The sequence below is a fragment of the Nannospalax galili genome, unplaced genomic scaffold (genome assembly GCF_000622305.1).
Source record: "Nannospalax galili isolate Female #2095 unplaced genomic scaffold, S.galili_v1.0 scaffold899, whole genome shotgun sequence".
NCBI classification, from domain to species: Eukaryota; Metazoa; Chordata; class Mammalia; order Rodentia; family Spalacidae; genus Nannospalax; species Nannospalax galili.
This window is the reverse complement of record NW_008343202.1, coordinates 420,184-435,116: the sequence shown is the minus strand read 5'-3', so window position 1 is coordinate 435,116 and position 14,933 is coordinate 420,184. Positions and strand designations below refer to the sequence as shown.

The 14,933-nt window shown below is 43.9% G+C and overlaps 1 protein-coding gene across 3 annotated transcripts in view; it reads left to right on the top strand.

Moving 5' to 3' along the window:
* The first annotated feature begins 297 nt into the window (after window positions 1-297).
* Window positions 298-14,933, top strand: part of Tmem248 (transmembrane protein 248) — a 23,404-nt gene continuing 8,768 nt past the window's right edge. The window contains exons 1-3 of one of the 3 annotated variants that reach the window (XM_008839141.3): window positions 298-612; window positions 9,543-9,719; window positions 13,523-13,808. In XM_008839141.3, the coding sequence (XP_008837363.1) occupies window positions 9,552-9,719; window positions 13,523-13,808 (454 nt within the window). In that variant the 5' untranslated portion in view covers window positions 298-612; window positions 9,543-9,551. The remainder of the gene's footprint in view (window positions 613-9,542; window positions 9,720-13,522; window positions 13,809-14,933) is intronic. The other 2 variants (XM_017799657.2, XM_029566479.1) reach the window with 2 other exon arrangements.

Below are 14,933 nucleotides of genomic sequence, written 5' to 3'. Positions count from 1 at the left end.
CACACACACACACAATCAATAACCCCCCCAACTCCAAACAAAACTCCCAAATCTTGCCCTCCCCACATCCTTATACACAGATCCACTCACAGAGGTGTAGGACGCCCGCACAGCCCCTCCACCCCCCATACTCCGCGATTCGCGAACGAGTGTCACGTACTCCTCACAGGGTCACATTCCGACATTCTGGTCCGCAAAGAAACAGGGAACGTCATTTCCGCTCATTCGAGAATAATTCTGTCCCTGACGCGCAACCGTCGCACGAGGGGGTCGGAGGTCACGGTGGCGTTGGCGGTGACGTGGTTTTCCGCTTTCACCCGGAAAGTCCGGTGTTCGCAGCGCGCGCAGAGCCGGCGTCGCGGCGGCGCGCTCCGGGCAAACTTCGGGTCGTAGCGTGGGACCCCGAGTTCGCCACCCCGGGCGCGGCGGGTAAGATGGTGCCAGGTGGTCCCGGACCCGCCGCGCGCCGCCGCGAGTGAGCAGAGCCAGGCCGCCAGCGTCCGCGGAGCCGCAGGCCGGCGGGGCGGTGAGTGGAGGACCGGGCGCGATCGGGCGCGCGTGCCGAGGTAGCGGTCGGGGGCGCGCGTGCCGAGGTAGGATTTGCCGGCTGAGGTAAGGGTCGGGGGCGTGAATCCACTGGTAGGGGTCGGGCGCGCGTGTGCTGAGGTAGGGTTCGCGGGCGCTTGCTTGCTGAGGTAGAGTCGCAGGTTGAGGTAGGGCTCGGGCGCGCGCGTGTTGAGGTAGGGCTTGGGGGCGCGCTTGCTGAGGTCGGGTCTGCGGGCGATCGGGTTGAGGAGGGAATGGATGGGGCACCGGCCGGCCGAGGTAGATAGAGCAGGAGCGCAGGTGCTGAGGTTTGAAGGCGTGATGCTGAGGTAGGCCGGGGAGAGCTGTAGGCCGGGTGCTCCCGGGAAGCGGGTTGGGGTCAGTGGTGTACGGGCTCATCCACCCCTCAGCCCTCTCACCTCCGTACTCTGGAGAGGGTTGGCGGGGAGGGGGCTCCTGAGCTTGGGGCTGCGGCCTGGGTGGAGCCTCTGTTTTTGCCTTTTTTTTAAAACTTTGGGTGGTGGTCATAGTTTTCCGTGTGAAGAGAAGGTGGGATGGCAGCAGATGTGCACGATCTCTAAACAGATTAGGGGAATTCTTTGGGTTTTAATCTTTTGAGTCTTCCAGATAGGGTCTCATGCAGCTCAGGCTGGCTTTGAATTTGCTGTGTAGTGAAGGCTGGCCTTAAACTGCTGATCCTCCTGTCTCAGACTTCTTGAAGAGCTGGGATGGTAAGTGTGCACCACCCTGCCAGGATTGGCAATGGCACACACACACACACACACATATATGCCAATACATATATTTTTTTTCTTTTACTCTTTTGAATCTTTGAGACAGGGCCTCATGTAGCCCAGACTGGCCTTGAGTTCCTGATCCTCCTGCCTCAGCTTCCTAAATGCCAGGATTACAGGTATGCACCCTCATACCATTTAAGTCTGGATTTAAAAAAGAAAATTTTTTTCTTTACATAGTCTTGCTATGTAGCCTAGGCTAGCCTCAAGCTCACTTTGTAGCCCTGTCTGGGTTTGAACTTGTGATCTTCCTGCCTCAGCCTTTCAGGTGCTAGAAATATAGGTGTGTGTCACCAGGCCCAGGTTGTAAACAGTATAGTGATTGTGTGGCAGGGCTAGTAGATATCCAGTAGATATCCAGAGATGGGGTGGTTTTTAACAAGTACTTACAGTTTAATAAATCAAATCAAGGGATGATTTCAGGATAATGTAAGGCATACAGCTCCAGTTCCCTGGATGGACACCATGGATAATAAAACGATGTATGGTGATGAACACTTGTAACCTCAGCATTTGGGAAGCTAAGGCAGGTGGATTGCTATGAGTTTGAGGTTACTGACCTTGTCTCAAATAAACAAAAAAAAAATAAATGGGAAATAAAGGTAGGGCATAATTCAGTCTTTTTTTTTTGGTCTTTCTGAGACAGGTCTTTCTGAACTCACTATGTAGACCAGGCTGGCCTTGAACTATGATTCAGCCTTTTAATTTCAGCCCTGGGGAGACAGGAGCTAGAGGATAGCAAGCACAAAGGCAGCTTGTGCTACATAGCAAAACCCTATGTCAAAAAACCCAACCAAAGTCAAAGAATAAAATTAGGTCTGTTGTGTTATTTTGAAAATCTGAATGATGGGGCTGGAGAGATGCTCAACAGTTAAGAGCACTGGCTGCTCTTGCAGAGGACCCAGGTTTGGTTCCCAGCACCTACATGGTGGCTAACAACTGTACATAACTCCAGTTCTAGGGGATCTGATGCACTCTTCTGACCTCCATGGGCATTGAGTGACCTGGGTACACTTACATACATGCAGGCAATACACTGATACACATAAAATAATAAAATATTAAAAAAAGATAGTACAAATGTTGTAATTGTCAGCTGGTGAGGGGGCCTTTGTAGATGTCTGATTTTAGCTTTCAAGGAGTGGAGTATACCCTTGCTGGATGGTAAGTGGCAAGCACTGGGGTCTGCCTTGGAAAGATGTGGCTTCTGCTACTTTCTTGTCCTAAAGTTGCACCACTATGGGAGACAGAGGAATGAAAGACCCCAAGGTGGGTGGTATGAGTGTTTCATGAATTGGTTTATAGCTGAGGTATCAAATCAGTGTGGTGTCTGAACATCTATGTGCCATTTGTAGATGGATGCCCATGCTGGTGTATGACAGGTGACTTTTTCCTTCCTTATGTCATCTAAGGATATTGTGGTATACCCAGGAGATACTTCTTGACTCCAAGTGTGCTGACTTTGTAGAGTAGGGAGGCCATGTGTTCAATGTGTAGTATAAGTGCTGAAAAATTTTTGTGGCTGACTCAGCTGGACTGGATTGGGACTGGCATCTGGGTATAGAGATGTGCTCTGGGGAGGAGAGAGAGTGAGCTGTCAGCAAAGTTTCTATCCACTGACTTAGGAAAGCAGTAGGCTATAAAATGTGGCAGGACTTAATCCAACATGGATCTGCTGGTGTTGTGATTTTGTGATAGGTATGATTAGAAAGCTTCATCAAGGCACTGACTTTGAAGTGGACCCACAAAGACCAGGAAGATTGGGACATTCAGAAATAGTGAGGTTAAGCTGGTGACAGAGCACCTAGCCTGGGAAGTTGGGCCTCAAGGTGTTGACAACATCAGTTCATTACAAGTTGATGCTAAACACCAGAGAGTGCCAGGCATAGCTCTTGTTCTAAAGAATTGTGTTCATTTACTGAGTGTGTCTTTCTCTGAAGCAGTCAGGCATACATCAGTTCTTACCTCATCCTAAGGACAGCATGCCAGTCCTGTCTGGTTTTAGCAATCAGGAAATTAGATTGGGTGTCTGCACACCGTTTCTATGAAGCCATTCAAACAGAATGCCACGGCATGATTCTGGAACTTGATTCATCCCAGGCCCTTATCAGTTTCTGTCTTCCTTTTCTGCGCATGCCATGCCGTCTTCATCTTCCCTTTGACCCTTCTTCCCTCTCTGCCCATTGCTCCCCTCCTCCTCTCTATACAAGAGTGTGGTCTTGATGGGAGGCAGCAGAGCATGGTGCAGGGAGGGTAGGCGTTTTTGTCAGTATTGACAGGCCATAGAATACCAGTTACCACGTGAGACATTCCAATTAAAATGAAGAAAGGGAATTGGAAAAAAGGTAGTTTTTAGCAAACTGAACATTTGTGTAATATTTACTTTGATAAACTTGGAAATCCTTAAATTATCTTTCCTAGGTAGAACTCAAAGAAATAAGACATCATTAGCACTTTCTGTTGTAATCCTGGGAACTTTGTGAACACAGTCATTTGTTGACGGGGCTTTTGTCCTGTTTGGTTAGAGTATTAGTTTCCAAACATTTTCTCCCAATATTTACTCTGATTTTTTTTTTGTTTGTTTGAGAGAGACAAGGTCTAACTATATAAACCAGGCTGTCCTCAAACTCACAGAGATCAAGCTGCCTCTGTTTCTCAGGTGCTGGTATTACAGGTCCATTACATCCAACTTAGAGGAGCACTTGTGAAAAAAAAGATTTTGTGTTTGTCTGTGTGTAGGTTCATGTGAGCGCAGTACCCACTGAGACCAGTAGAGGGCGTCAGATCCTCTGGAGCTGGAGTTACAGGAGGCTGTGAGCTGCCTGACATGGGTACTGAGAAATCCAGCTCAGGTCCTTGAAGAGGAAGAAGCTCTCTTAACTGCTGAGCCATCTCTCTAGTCCTCTTTTTTTTTTTTTTTAAAGAGACAAATGTGAGGGTGTGTGTAACTACATCTCTAATCCTACCACTCAGGAGTGTGAGGTTGAGGGAGGAAGGGAGGAGGGAGACAGAGAGGAAGGAAAGGAGGGAGAGAGCGAAATGGGTATATTTGGGAAGTTACCATGGCTTTATTTATCTTTATATTTTACTTATTTTGTTTTTATTTATTTGCTTTTATATTTGAGTATTATGCTTGCACATATGTAAGTGCATCTGTGTCATGCAGTGTCCACGGAGGACAAAAGAAAGTGTTGGGTCCTCTGGAACTTGAGTTATGGATGGTTGTTAGCCACTATGTGGGTGCTGGGAATCAAACCTGGCTCCTCTGGAAGAGCAGCCAGTGCTCTTAACTACTGAGCCATCTCTCCAGCTCACCGTGGTTTTATTTTATGTAATGATTTTTTTTTTTTTTCTTTTTCTCTTTCGTCTTACTATGCAACTCTTATTGATTTGGAACTTGCTATGCAGGCCAGCTGTCCTGGAACTCAATTCTGGGACTAAAAGGCAGCTTTATGCTTTTGTTGTAACTTCTCTTTTGATCATGTTAACCTTGAGCTACTGTGAAGTCTCTCCTTCACTGTGAATTGTACTCAGATTAAGACTCTGAGAGGGCATGGTGGTTCATGCCTGTAATCTGAGCACTTGGGAGGCAAAGATCGGAGGATCCAGTTTCAAGGATAGCCTGGGCTAGATAGTGAAACTGCTGAGAACAACGGACAGCATAGGTGGCAAGACAGGAGTTGCTTTCAAACTTCTGAAAAAGCTTGATCTTAATTGTGTGTTTATTGGGATTGAGGATTTAGCTCAGTGATAACAGCACTTGCCAAGCGTAAGGCCCCGAGTTCATTCCTCAGCTGCAGGGGGAAAAAGGACAAAATTGTGTGTTTATTAAAATCAGTAACTTTAAGCATATGAAAATCTATGGCATATGAAATTGATTGGCTTGAACCCTCCTATTGGCTTTGGCATTGTGATTGACAGCACATTAAGAATCCATCTCAGTTACATACATGCAGCATGCCCTTATATATTAACTAACCTTTCTTTTTGGCTCAGTTTCCCCTTCTGTAGAATGGGTATACTAATACCCACCTATTGATGTTGGAATGCTTAAAATATCTGACATATGCTAAGCAGTTGACATGGTGCCTAGGGCATGATGCGTATGTAAGTCATAGTTGTGAAGAGTCCTGTTTTCTCCTTAGTCCTTTGTAATCTAGTTCTGTTTCTGTCACTCTGGTGAAAGAGTTTGCTTACATCATTATTGGTATCTTTGATTTTCATTTCTCTCTTTTCATTTTTTTATTACATTAATTTTTTTTGTGTGTGTGGATACATGCATGTCATGGTGTGGATGCCATGGCACATGTGGAGGTCAAAGGACAACTTTGTGGAGTCAGTTTCCTCCTTTCATCTTTATGTGGGTTCCAAAGATCAAACTCAGGCCACCAGTCTTGCCTGGCAAGCACCTTTACCCCCTTAACCATCTCACAGCTCACCTCCCCACTATTTTAAACATTGCAAAGGTAATCAGATCAGCAGTTAAATCTTGTTTTACGGTCATGGTTAAGTTTTTAGACATAGAATGGCAGAGGCCAAAATGTGCTAGGGTAGATTCCACGTGGATTTTGAGAATGTCACATAGTTGTCACTGTCTCCTTTTAAGTAACTCGTGTTCTTGAAATGGGGGATTGTTGGAGCTGCCTTCAGTGTAGACAGCACTGCCTCTTGCTCAGGTCACTGTCTGCTGACTGACCTAGTGCTTTAGGCACTGTGCTGATGACCAGTATTCATGTGCATTTTGTGTCTGTGGAATTAATTGCCTTTTGGTTGTATCTTGTGTCCCTCAATCCCTGCCCTTCTTGGAGACTGCTTCCCAGCCCTCATTGCTTTCCATCCTAGTTTTGAGTTGGTATGGACTTAGAGGAAAGGGTTCAGGCTCTTTCACTTTCTCTTTTCCCCAAACAGAACTTAATGTATTCTTTAATTAAAAGTAAGGTCTACTATTACAAAGATTACAGAAATTTTCTTGTACTTCTTTGCAGATAAAGACATTAATTTAACCTTTTTAAATTTCCTTTTTGAAAATGCTTGAGAAAGCAGTTTTGAGTTTGTGAAATATTTGGACTTTTAATAGTTTTATTTAAAAATCTTTTATCACCAGGCATGGAGTTGTACACTTGTAATCCTAGCACCGTATAATCTCAGCCTTTGGAAAAGTGGAACAGGAGGATCAGGAGTTCAAGGCCTGCCTAGACTAGTGGTCCAGTTTGAAGATGGTCTTACTGTAGAACAGAACCCCAGAATTTCTTGCTCCTATGCAACTGTAACTTATAACCTGTTGGTCAACTTCTCCCTGTCCCTCTTCTTTTTGATTGGTTTTTTTTTTTTTTTTTTTTTGAGACAGGGTCTCCCTGTAACCCCAGTTGGCCTAGAACTTGCTATGTAGACCAATGTAGATCAGGCCGGCCTTTATCTCACAGACTCCACCAACCTCTGCCTCTGTAGTACTGGATTTAAAGGCATGCACCATTATACCTGGCCCCTGTCTCTCTTCCTAATCACCTACTTGATATGTAACTATGTTCAGGCAGAGACAAGTAAGACTACGTGCTCCTGAGCTGTTGGCTTATAGCTTGGAAATTGTAGTAAGGTACCACAGGCTTGAGCGAGCAATGCTGGCAGGCTCCCTAGGGTGCATAGATGTCGGTAGGGTCACTTCTTCCTGAAGCATTTTGAAGGGGGCCTGGAAACTTTTTAAAGGAGGTATCCCATGAGCTGCCCTGGGTTCCATAGATCAGATGTGGTGGCACACACCTGTTATCCTAGCATTGTGGAGGTGGAGGCAGGAAGGCCAGAAACTCAAAAGTCATCCTTGTCTATATGAGTTCTAGGCTAGCCTAGGATACATGAGGCTCTTGTCTTAAAAAGAACAGCAACCCTCTCAAAATTTATCCTTAAAAATTGAGGAAATAAAAATAATTCTTTTCAGTAAAGTTTATTTTCATTTTAAAATGTTTACCTGCATGTATGTATGTACCACGTGTATGCAGTGCTCTCAGAGGCCAGGAGAGCACATTGAGTCCCCTCGAACTGGAGCTTTCAACAGTTGTTAGCAGCCATGTGGGTGCTGGGAACTAAACCCAGGTCTTCTGCAGGAGCAGCCAGTATTCAACCACTGGGCCATCTCTTTAGTTCTGTAAAGTTTATTTTTTAAGATTTTATTTTTAAAGCTGGGTATGGTGGCACATTCCTTTAATCTCAACACTTGGGAGGCAGTGGCAGGTGGATCTCTGTGAGATTGAGGTCACTCTGGTCTACATAGTGAGTTCCAGGCCAGCTGGGGCTACAGGGAGACCCTCTCTTAAAAAAAAAAAAAAAAGGAAGAAAAAAGAGAAAACCAAACAAAAACTTGGTTTTCTGGCCAAGACCCATCAAATACCCAAGAAACAAAAGGAAAAGAAGCACATCTTATTTACATTGTTCCAGAATGTGAATAGAGAGAAAATTCAACCTATCTGTCTTGCAATAGAGCCATGTGAATAGAAAGCAGATGTAGACTATATGTCTCTTTCTATGAGACAAGATACAGTTGTGCAAAATGAGGTCACACTGTCCCAATCTCTTCTTATCTCGTAGGAACACTGAGACTGAAGTGGCAAGCGTATTAGCAGAGCAGTTCCTAAGAGTTATATAATAAGATCAGGGGCTGGGGTCCTAACACCAAAACACAATCCCCAAATCCGTGATCATACTAAACTCACCCAAATTTGCTCTACTACTGAATTATATTCCCAGTCCTCTACTGATCTTGATATACATACTTAGCTGAAATATTTTAAATTCTAACCAGGCTGTTTGTGACCTCTCTTGGATTTGCCATGTAGATAACATTACACTGTTCGCAAATAAGAGCAGTAGCAGTATTTCATCATTCCCAACCAATCCTTTTCTTTTTTCTTCCTCCCTCCCTCCAATTAAATGATCAACAGCAGTAGCAGTGATAAAATTATTGCTTCACTTTTGATATTAAAGAAAATGCTTTGAAATGATTCACTATTAAATCTGGGACATAATACAGGCTTCTGATGGGAAGCCTTAATGGGGTTAAGGAAGTACTGTTCCAAGTTTACAAAAACATTTTCAATATAAATATTACTTTTTATTCTTTTGGGGAAGAAGGGTTGAAACAGGGCTTTGTGTGTTCCAGGCTGACCTGATTTTCCTGCTTTTACTTCCCAAATGCTGAGATTACAGGCATGGGCTACCACACCTGATTTTTGTTTGTTCTGTTGTTGTTTCTTTTCTTGGCACTGGGGATTGAATCCAGGGCCCCTTGCATGCTAAATTTATATCTACCACATTCAGTCAGATACTACACTTCAATGAATGCCTTATCTGCAGTGTGTAAACAATAGTTTTTGCCCTTATCTGTTGACATAAACTATTTGATTAATTTTTTTGGTGTTGATTCATATCTGTACTGATGAGGATATACAAGGCAAATCAGTAGATAAAAGTTTTGCATTTGCATGAATTAATTATAATAATAGTGTACTGTGTGAGAGAAATGGTTTTATGTTGCCCAGCCTGGTCTTAAAGACACTGTGTAGCTGAGGATGAGCTTAAACTTCTGATAACCCTGCTGCCATCTCAAATTCTAGGATTAAGTGTACATCATCATGCCTGGTTTATGTGGTGGTGGTCATGGAACCCAGGGCTTCATGCATTCTAGGCAAGCACTCTACCAACTAATCTGCACCTCCAGCCCTTATTTGTATATGTGTAAGATTTATTTTTTATTTTTATGTATATGAGTATTTTGCCTGCATGTATGTATATGCACTATGTGCATGCAGTGTCTGTGGAGGCCAGAAGAGGGTGTCAGATTCCTTGGAACTAGAAAATTACAGAAGTTATTGCCACGTGAGTGCTGGGAACTGAACCTGGGTCTTCTGGAAGAGCCGCTAGTGTTCTTAACCCCTGAGCCATTTCTCCAGCCCCTTATTTGTGTGGTGTGTGTGTGTATGTGTGTGTATGTGGGGGGGGGGAGAGGGAGAGGTATATTATTATTTTTAGACAGTCTTCTATAGTTCGGGCTGGCACCAGTGTGCCCAGCTCCTAGTCTTCTGCATGAATTTATTGAGCACACATTTCTCAAATTCAGTTAGTGTCTTCCATTGCCCAGAGATTCCATTAGGTGGAATTATGGCTCTTCTCCAGGCCAGGCTGCCCGTCAATCTTGTGCTGAATTTGTTTCAGGTGCAGCTGATGAGAAGCATGTTTAGCATCAACCCCCTGGAGAACCTGAAGCTGTATATCAGCAGCCGGCCACCTCTGGTGGTCTTCATGATTAGTGTCAGCGCCATGGCCATTGCCTTCCTCACCCTGGGCTATTTCTTCAAGATCAAGGAGATTAAATCCCCAGAAATGACCGAGGTACTGTATGCTTGCTTGTTTGATTTATTTATTTATTTGTTATTTATTTTTTGGTCTTTTTGAGACAGGGTCTCCCTGTAGCCCCAGCTGGCTTAGAACCAGCTATGTAGACTAGGCTAGCCTTGATCTCACAAAGATCTGCCTGCCTCTGCCTCCTGAGTGTTGGAATTAAAGGCATGAACCACCACGCCTATCCAGTATGCTCTTCTTGGGCTGGCTGGATCTCATGGGACTGGCTGGGCACAGCTTTTATTTATTTATGTTTTGAGGACCCACTATGAAGCCCAGGCTAGCCTGGAACTTACAATGAAATCCAAGCTGACCTGGAACTTGTGATTCTCCTGCTTCAGCCTCCTTAGTGCTTGGGTTACATGCCTGCATAACTGGTGTTTTTGGTTGTCCCTGAGACAGTGTCTTGTAGTCCAGGTTGGCCTTGAACTCCAGATTCTCCTACCTCCACCTCTCAAGTCTGCATACATGTCTAGCAAAAGATCTTTAGTTATACAAAATTCCCTATCTTCTGTCTTCCTGTGTCTGGTTTTGTTAGAGAATCCTAGATAGTTAATTGTTTTAAATGATACTATCAGTTTCATGTATAATATTTCAGTAGAGAAACAGATGTTCTTAAAAATTTTTATTCATTTAAAAAAATTTTTATGTGTATGAGTGTATTGCCTGCCTGTGTGTAAGTGCACCTGTGTTGTGCGGTGCCCACAGAGGTCAGAAAAAGGCATTGGATTCTCTTGAAATTGGAGTTACAGACAGTTAGCCGCCATGTAGGTGCTGGGAATCAAACCCGGGTCCTCTGTAAGAGCAGTCAGTGCTCTTAACCTCTGAGCCATCTTCTCCAGCCCCCTACAGATGCTTTTTTAAAGGACTTAAAAAATTATTTTTATTTTACGTGTATGAGTGTTTTGCCTGCATGTATGTAGATGCACCAGTGCATGCAGTTCCCACAGAGGCCAGAAGAGAGTGTTGGATCACCTGGAACTGGAATTAGGGATGGTCGTTAGCTGCTATGTAGGTTCTGGAACCTGAACCCAGGTCCTTTGGAAGAGCAGCAAGTGTTCTTAAGTGCTGAACCATTTCCCTCCCTTCTCTGCCTTTTGTTTAGCTAGCATGGAACTCTGTAGACCAGGCTGGCCTTGAACTCACAGAGATCTACTTGTCTCTGCCTCCTGAGTGCTAGGATTAAAGGTGTGTGCCACTATGCCAAATAGATGCGTTTGTGAGAGTGTTTTTTTTTTTTTTTTTTTTTTTGTCTTTTTGAGACAGGGTCTCCCTGTAGCTCCAGCTGACCTGAACTCACTATGTAGACCAGGCTGGCCTTGAACTCAAACTCACAAAGATCTGCCTTCCTCTGCCTCCCAAGTGCTGGAATTAAAGGCGTGTGCCACCACGCCCAGTCTTATTTCTATTTTTTTATTCTATGTGTATGAATGTATTGCCTGCATGCATGTAAGTGCACCTGCGTTGTGCAATGCCCACAGAGGTCAGAAGAGGATGTCAGATTCCCCTGGAACTGGAATTACGGATTGTTGTTAGCTACCATGTGGGTGCTGGCAACCAAACCTGGGTCCTCTGCAAGAACAGCTAGTGCTCTTAACTGCTGAGCCATCTCTCTAGCCTTGAGAGTGTATTTATTAAAAGAAAAAAAAATCTGTATGAAGAGATTGGAGAGGGCCACATGTGGTCGTGCACACCTGTGATCCCAGCAACTAGGGAAGCTGAGGCAGGCATGAGTTCCAGGCCAGCCTGGGCCACAATCGTTGAAACTTGGCTCACAAAAAAGGGAGTGAGGAGGAGGTGTCACTTTTTCTGATATTCTGATCTTAAATTTTGAAAGCTAATTTTTTTTTTTGTTGTCTTTTTGAGACAGGGTCTCCCTGTAACCCCAGCTGTCCTGGAACTCACTATGTAGACCAGGCTGGCCTTGAACTCATAGAGATCTGCCTGCCTCTGCCTCCCGAGTGCTGGGATTAAAGGCATGTGCTACCATGCCCGGCCATTGAAAACTATTTTGAAAACTGGCACATTTCAAAGACATAATCACCTTTGGGTTTTATTGCACTGATGGCTTTAAAAAAAAATAAATAAAATAAAAGATAAAAAAGGGATCCTACCAAGTAGAAAACAAGGGAGCCACATAGAAGGAACCAGGGGGTCTGGGGAAGGAGAGTGAATGAGAACATTGCTGTTTTAGTTACTTTCTATTGCTGTGATAAAACACTGATGAAAATCAACTTGGGGAGGAAAGGGTTTATTTGGCTTACAGCCCACAGTTCATCATCAGGGGAGGCCAAGGCAGGAACTCAGGGCAGGAACCTGGAGCATACACAATACAGGTACTAACTTGCACTCTGGCCAGTGCTCAGTCTGCTTTCTTATATAACTAAAGACCACCTGTCCAAGAATGGTACAACCCTTCTCCCACATTAATAATTAAGAACATGCCCCACAGACATGGCTACAAGCCATTCCAATGGAGACAGTTCCTCAGTTGAGATTCCCTCTACCCAGGTGTGTCATGTTGACAACTTAAGCCATTCAGCACAAATGTATGACACATATGTATGAAGATGCCATGATGAACCCATTACCTTATATGTGAAACTAAAAACTTAATGAAAAAATACCAAAATAAAAGGGAGTCCTAGCATCCAAAGGAAATTTAGAAACAGAAACAGGTCTTTTCCAATATAGTACTTAAAATTTTTTAAAAAACTTTTTCTCCTTTTTTTTTTTGGTTCAGTGCTACCATGATACCCAGGTCCCTATGCATGCCAGGCAAGTGCTCTACCCCTGAGTTGCATCTCAGCTCATACACTTTCTTTATAGAATTTGCATTTGGGCAATTAATAAAGTTATCAAGGCATAATCCTTAATTTAGGTATTTAATAGTTGAACACATAAATGCAGATTTTAAACTTGTAAATTTAACATATAGAAAACCAAAAATTTCATAATAGTTTAATAGAACTAATGAGAATATGCTTACTAGTTTATGTATAAGATGTCATAATGAATAAATGATATCCTGAGTTCAGTGGTAGATAAAGTTCACTGGGTTGGGAATGTAGCTGAGTTGGTAGAGCGCTTGTCTATTGTACACTAGACCCTGGGTTCTATCCTCAGCACTGTATAAAACAGGTGTAGTGGCACATACCTGTAATCCCAGGATTTGGGAGGTGGAGGCAGGAGATCAAGAGTTCAAGGTCATTCTCTGCTACATAGGAGACCAGCCTGGGATTAATGATATTGTGTTTTAAAAAAATAAAAATACTTGAGTTTGAATGAGTGATTTTAACTTTGAATGTGTTCCTGCTCTTGTTCAATCTTCCTTTTCAAGTTTTATCCTGAGGTTAGTTGATTTTTTTCTCATAAGTACAATATGCCAGATCACCGCCCCCATCCCCGCTTCTTTTTGAGACAGGATCTCATTCTGTAGCCCTGACTGGCCTAGAACTCACTTTGTAGACCAAGCTGGTTGCTGGTTTAGAACTCATAGAGATCTGCTTGCTTCTGCTTTCGAAGTGCTGGGATTGAAGTTGTGTACCACTGTGTCTGGCTATGCTGGGTTCTTCACAGGAACAATTTTTGGCATCTGCATACTCTCACCCCATTGTATAGTATGTAGTTGAGGTTACAAGTGGTAATGTGATTGGGATCGTCACACTGTCTTGCCAGAGGTATAATGTGACCTTGAGTCATCCTTTTCCCTTTGGGCTGCAGCACCAGGCAAGGGTCATGCAGTGGAGACTTGAGACCGCTCATGTCTGTCTCTCTGTTTCACTTTGCTGAAGGATTGGAATACTTTTCTACTGCGGTTTAATGATTTGGACTTGTGTGCATCAGAAAACGAGACACTGAAGCATCTCTCCAATGATACCGCCACCCCTGAGAGTACCATGACCAGCGGGCAGGCCAGAGTGTCCACCCAGCCGCCCCAGGCCCTGGAGGAGTCGGGCCCCATCAACATCTCAGTGGCCATTACCCTTACCCTGGACCCTCTCAAGCCCTTTGGAGGGTACTCTCGAAATGTCACACACCTGTACTCCACTATCCTGGGACATCAGATTGGACTCTCAGGTGTGTGAGTCTCAGCAACTCTCCTTTCAGAGTTCTTAGGCAGCAGCTGGGACAGGTATGGTGTCCGTCATATAGCATAGTTAGGCTGAATTTTACATTTGCGTGTTTTTTTCCTCTTGTTGAGCCTGGACTTTGTGAAGTGGAGGAACCACTGCTATGCATCTTCACTCAGATGTTTAGGTATCATACAGTCTCTCAACAAAGACTTGTCAGAGTGAGGACTGATGGGACTCGGGGGGCAGCTACTGTTAGAGCACTGGACTAGCATGCATGAGGCCCTGGGTTCCATCCATAGCACCTTCTGGGGACAAGAAGGAAGAGAGCAAGAAGTGTAAGGCCTGTTTCTGACCTTAGTACAGTTGATCCGTAACCAACATAAATTTGAGTCTATTTATACTTGGATTTTTTAATTTTTTATTTTTAAGTTTCTGAAGATTTGTAACACTGAAAAACCCAGATGAGGAATATAAACCTTGCCATTTATATAAAGGCATGTCAGGAATATATAAAATATATGTCTGTTTATGAAAACTTAGACTATGCATGGTGCCGTTTGCAGCCAAGTGACATGTAAGCAAATGTAAACATGCTGTATTAAACCAAAAAGGCATTGAGCCAGGTGTGGTGGCACATGCCTGTGATCCCAGCACATGGAAGAATAAAATAGGAGGATTGTGAGTTCTGGCCAGGCTGGGCTATAGAGTTAAACCCTGCCTCAAAAAGTAAGGGGAGCTGGGTTTCGTGGCACACATCTTTAATCCCAGCACTTGGGAGGGAGAGGTAGGCAGATCTCTGTAATATCAAGGCCAGCCTAGTCTACATAGAGTTCCAAGCCAGCTGAGGCTACAGGGAGACCCTGTCTCAAAACAAAACAAGTAAAAATAAATAAATAAATGAATGAATAAATTAAAGGAGTGGGGCCTGAGGATGCAGTTTAGTTGGTAGTACTTGCTTAGCATGCATGAGGGTCTAGTTCCATGTCTAGCTCTGCATTAAAAGATATGGTGGTGCATGGAGAGGTAGAAGCAGGAAGATCAGAAGTTCAAGGTCATCCTTAGTTCCATAGTGAGTTTGAGACCAGCTTGGGCTACAAACAAGTACGGTGAAAAAAATCATAATAACATA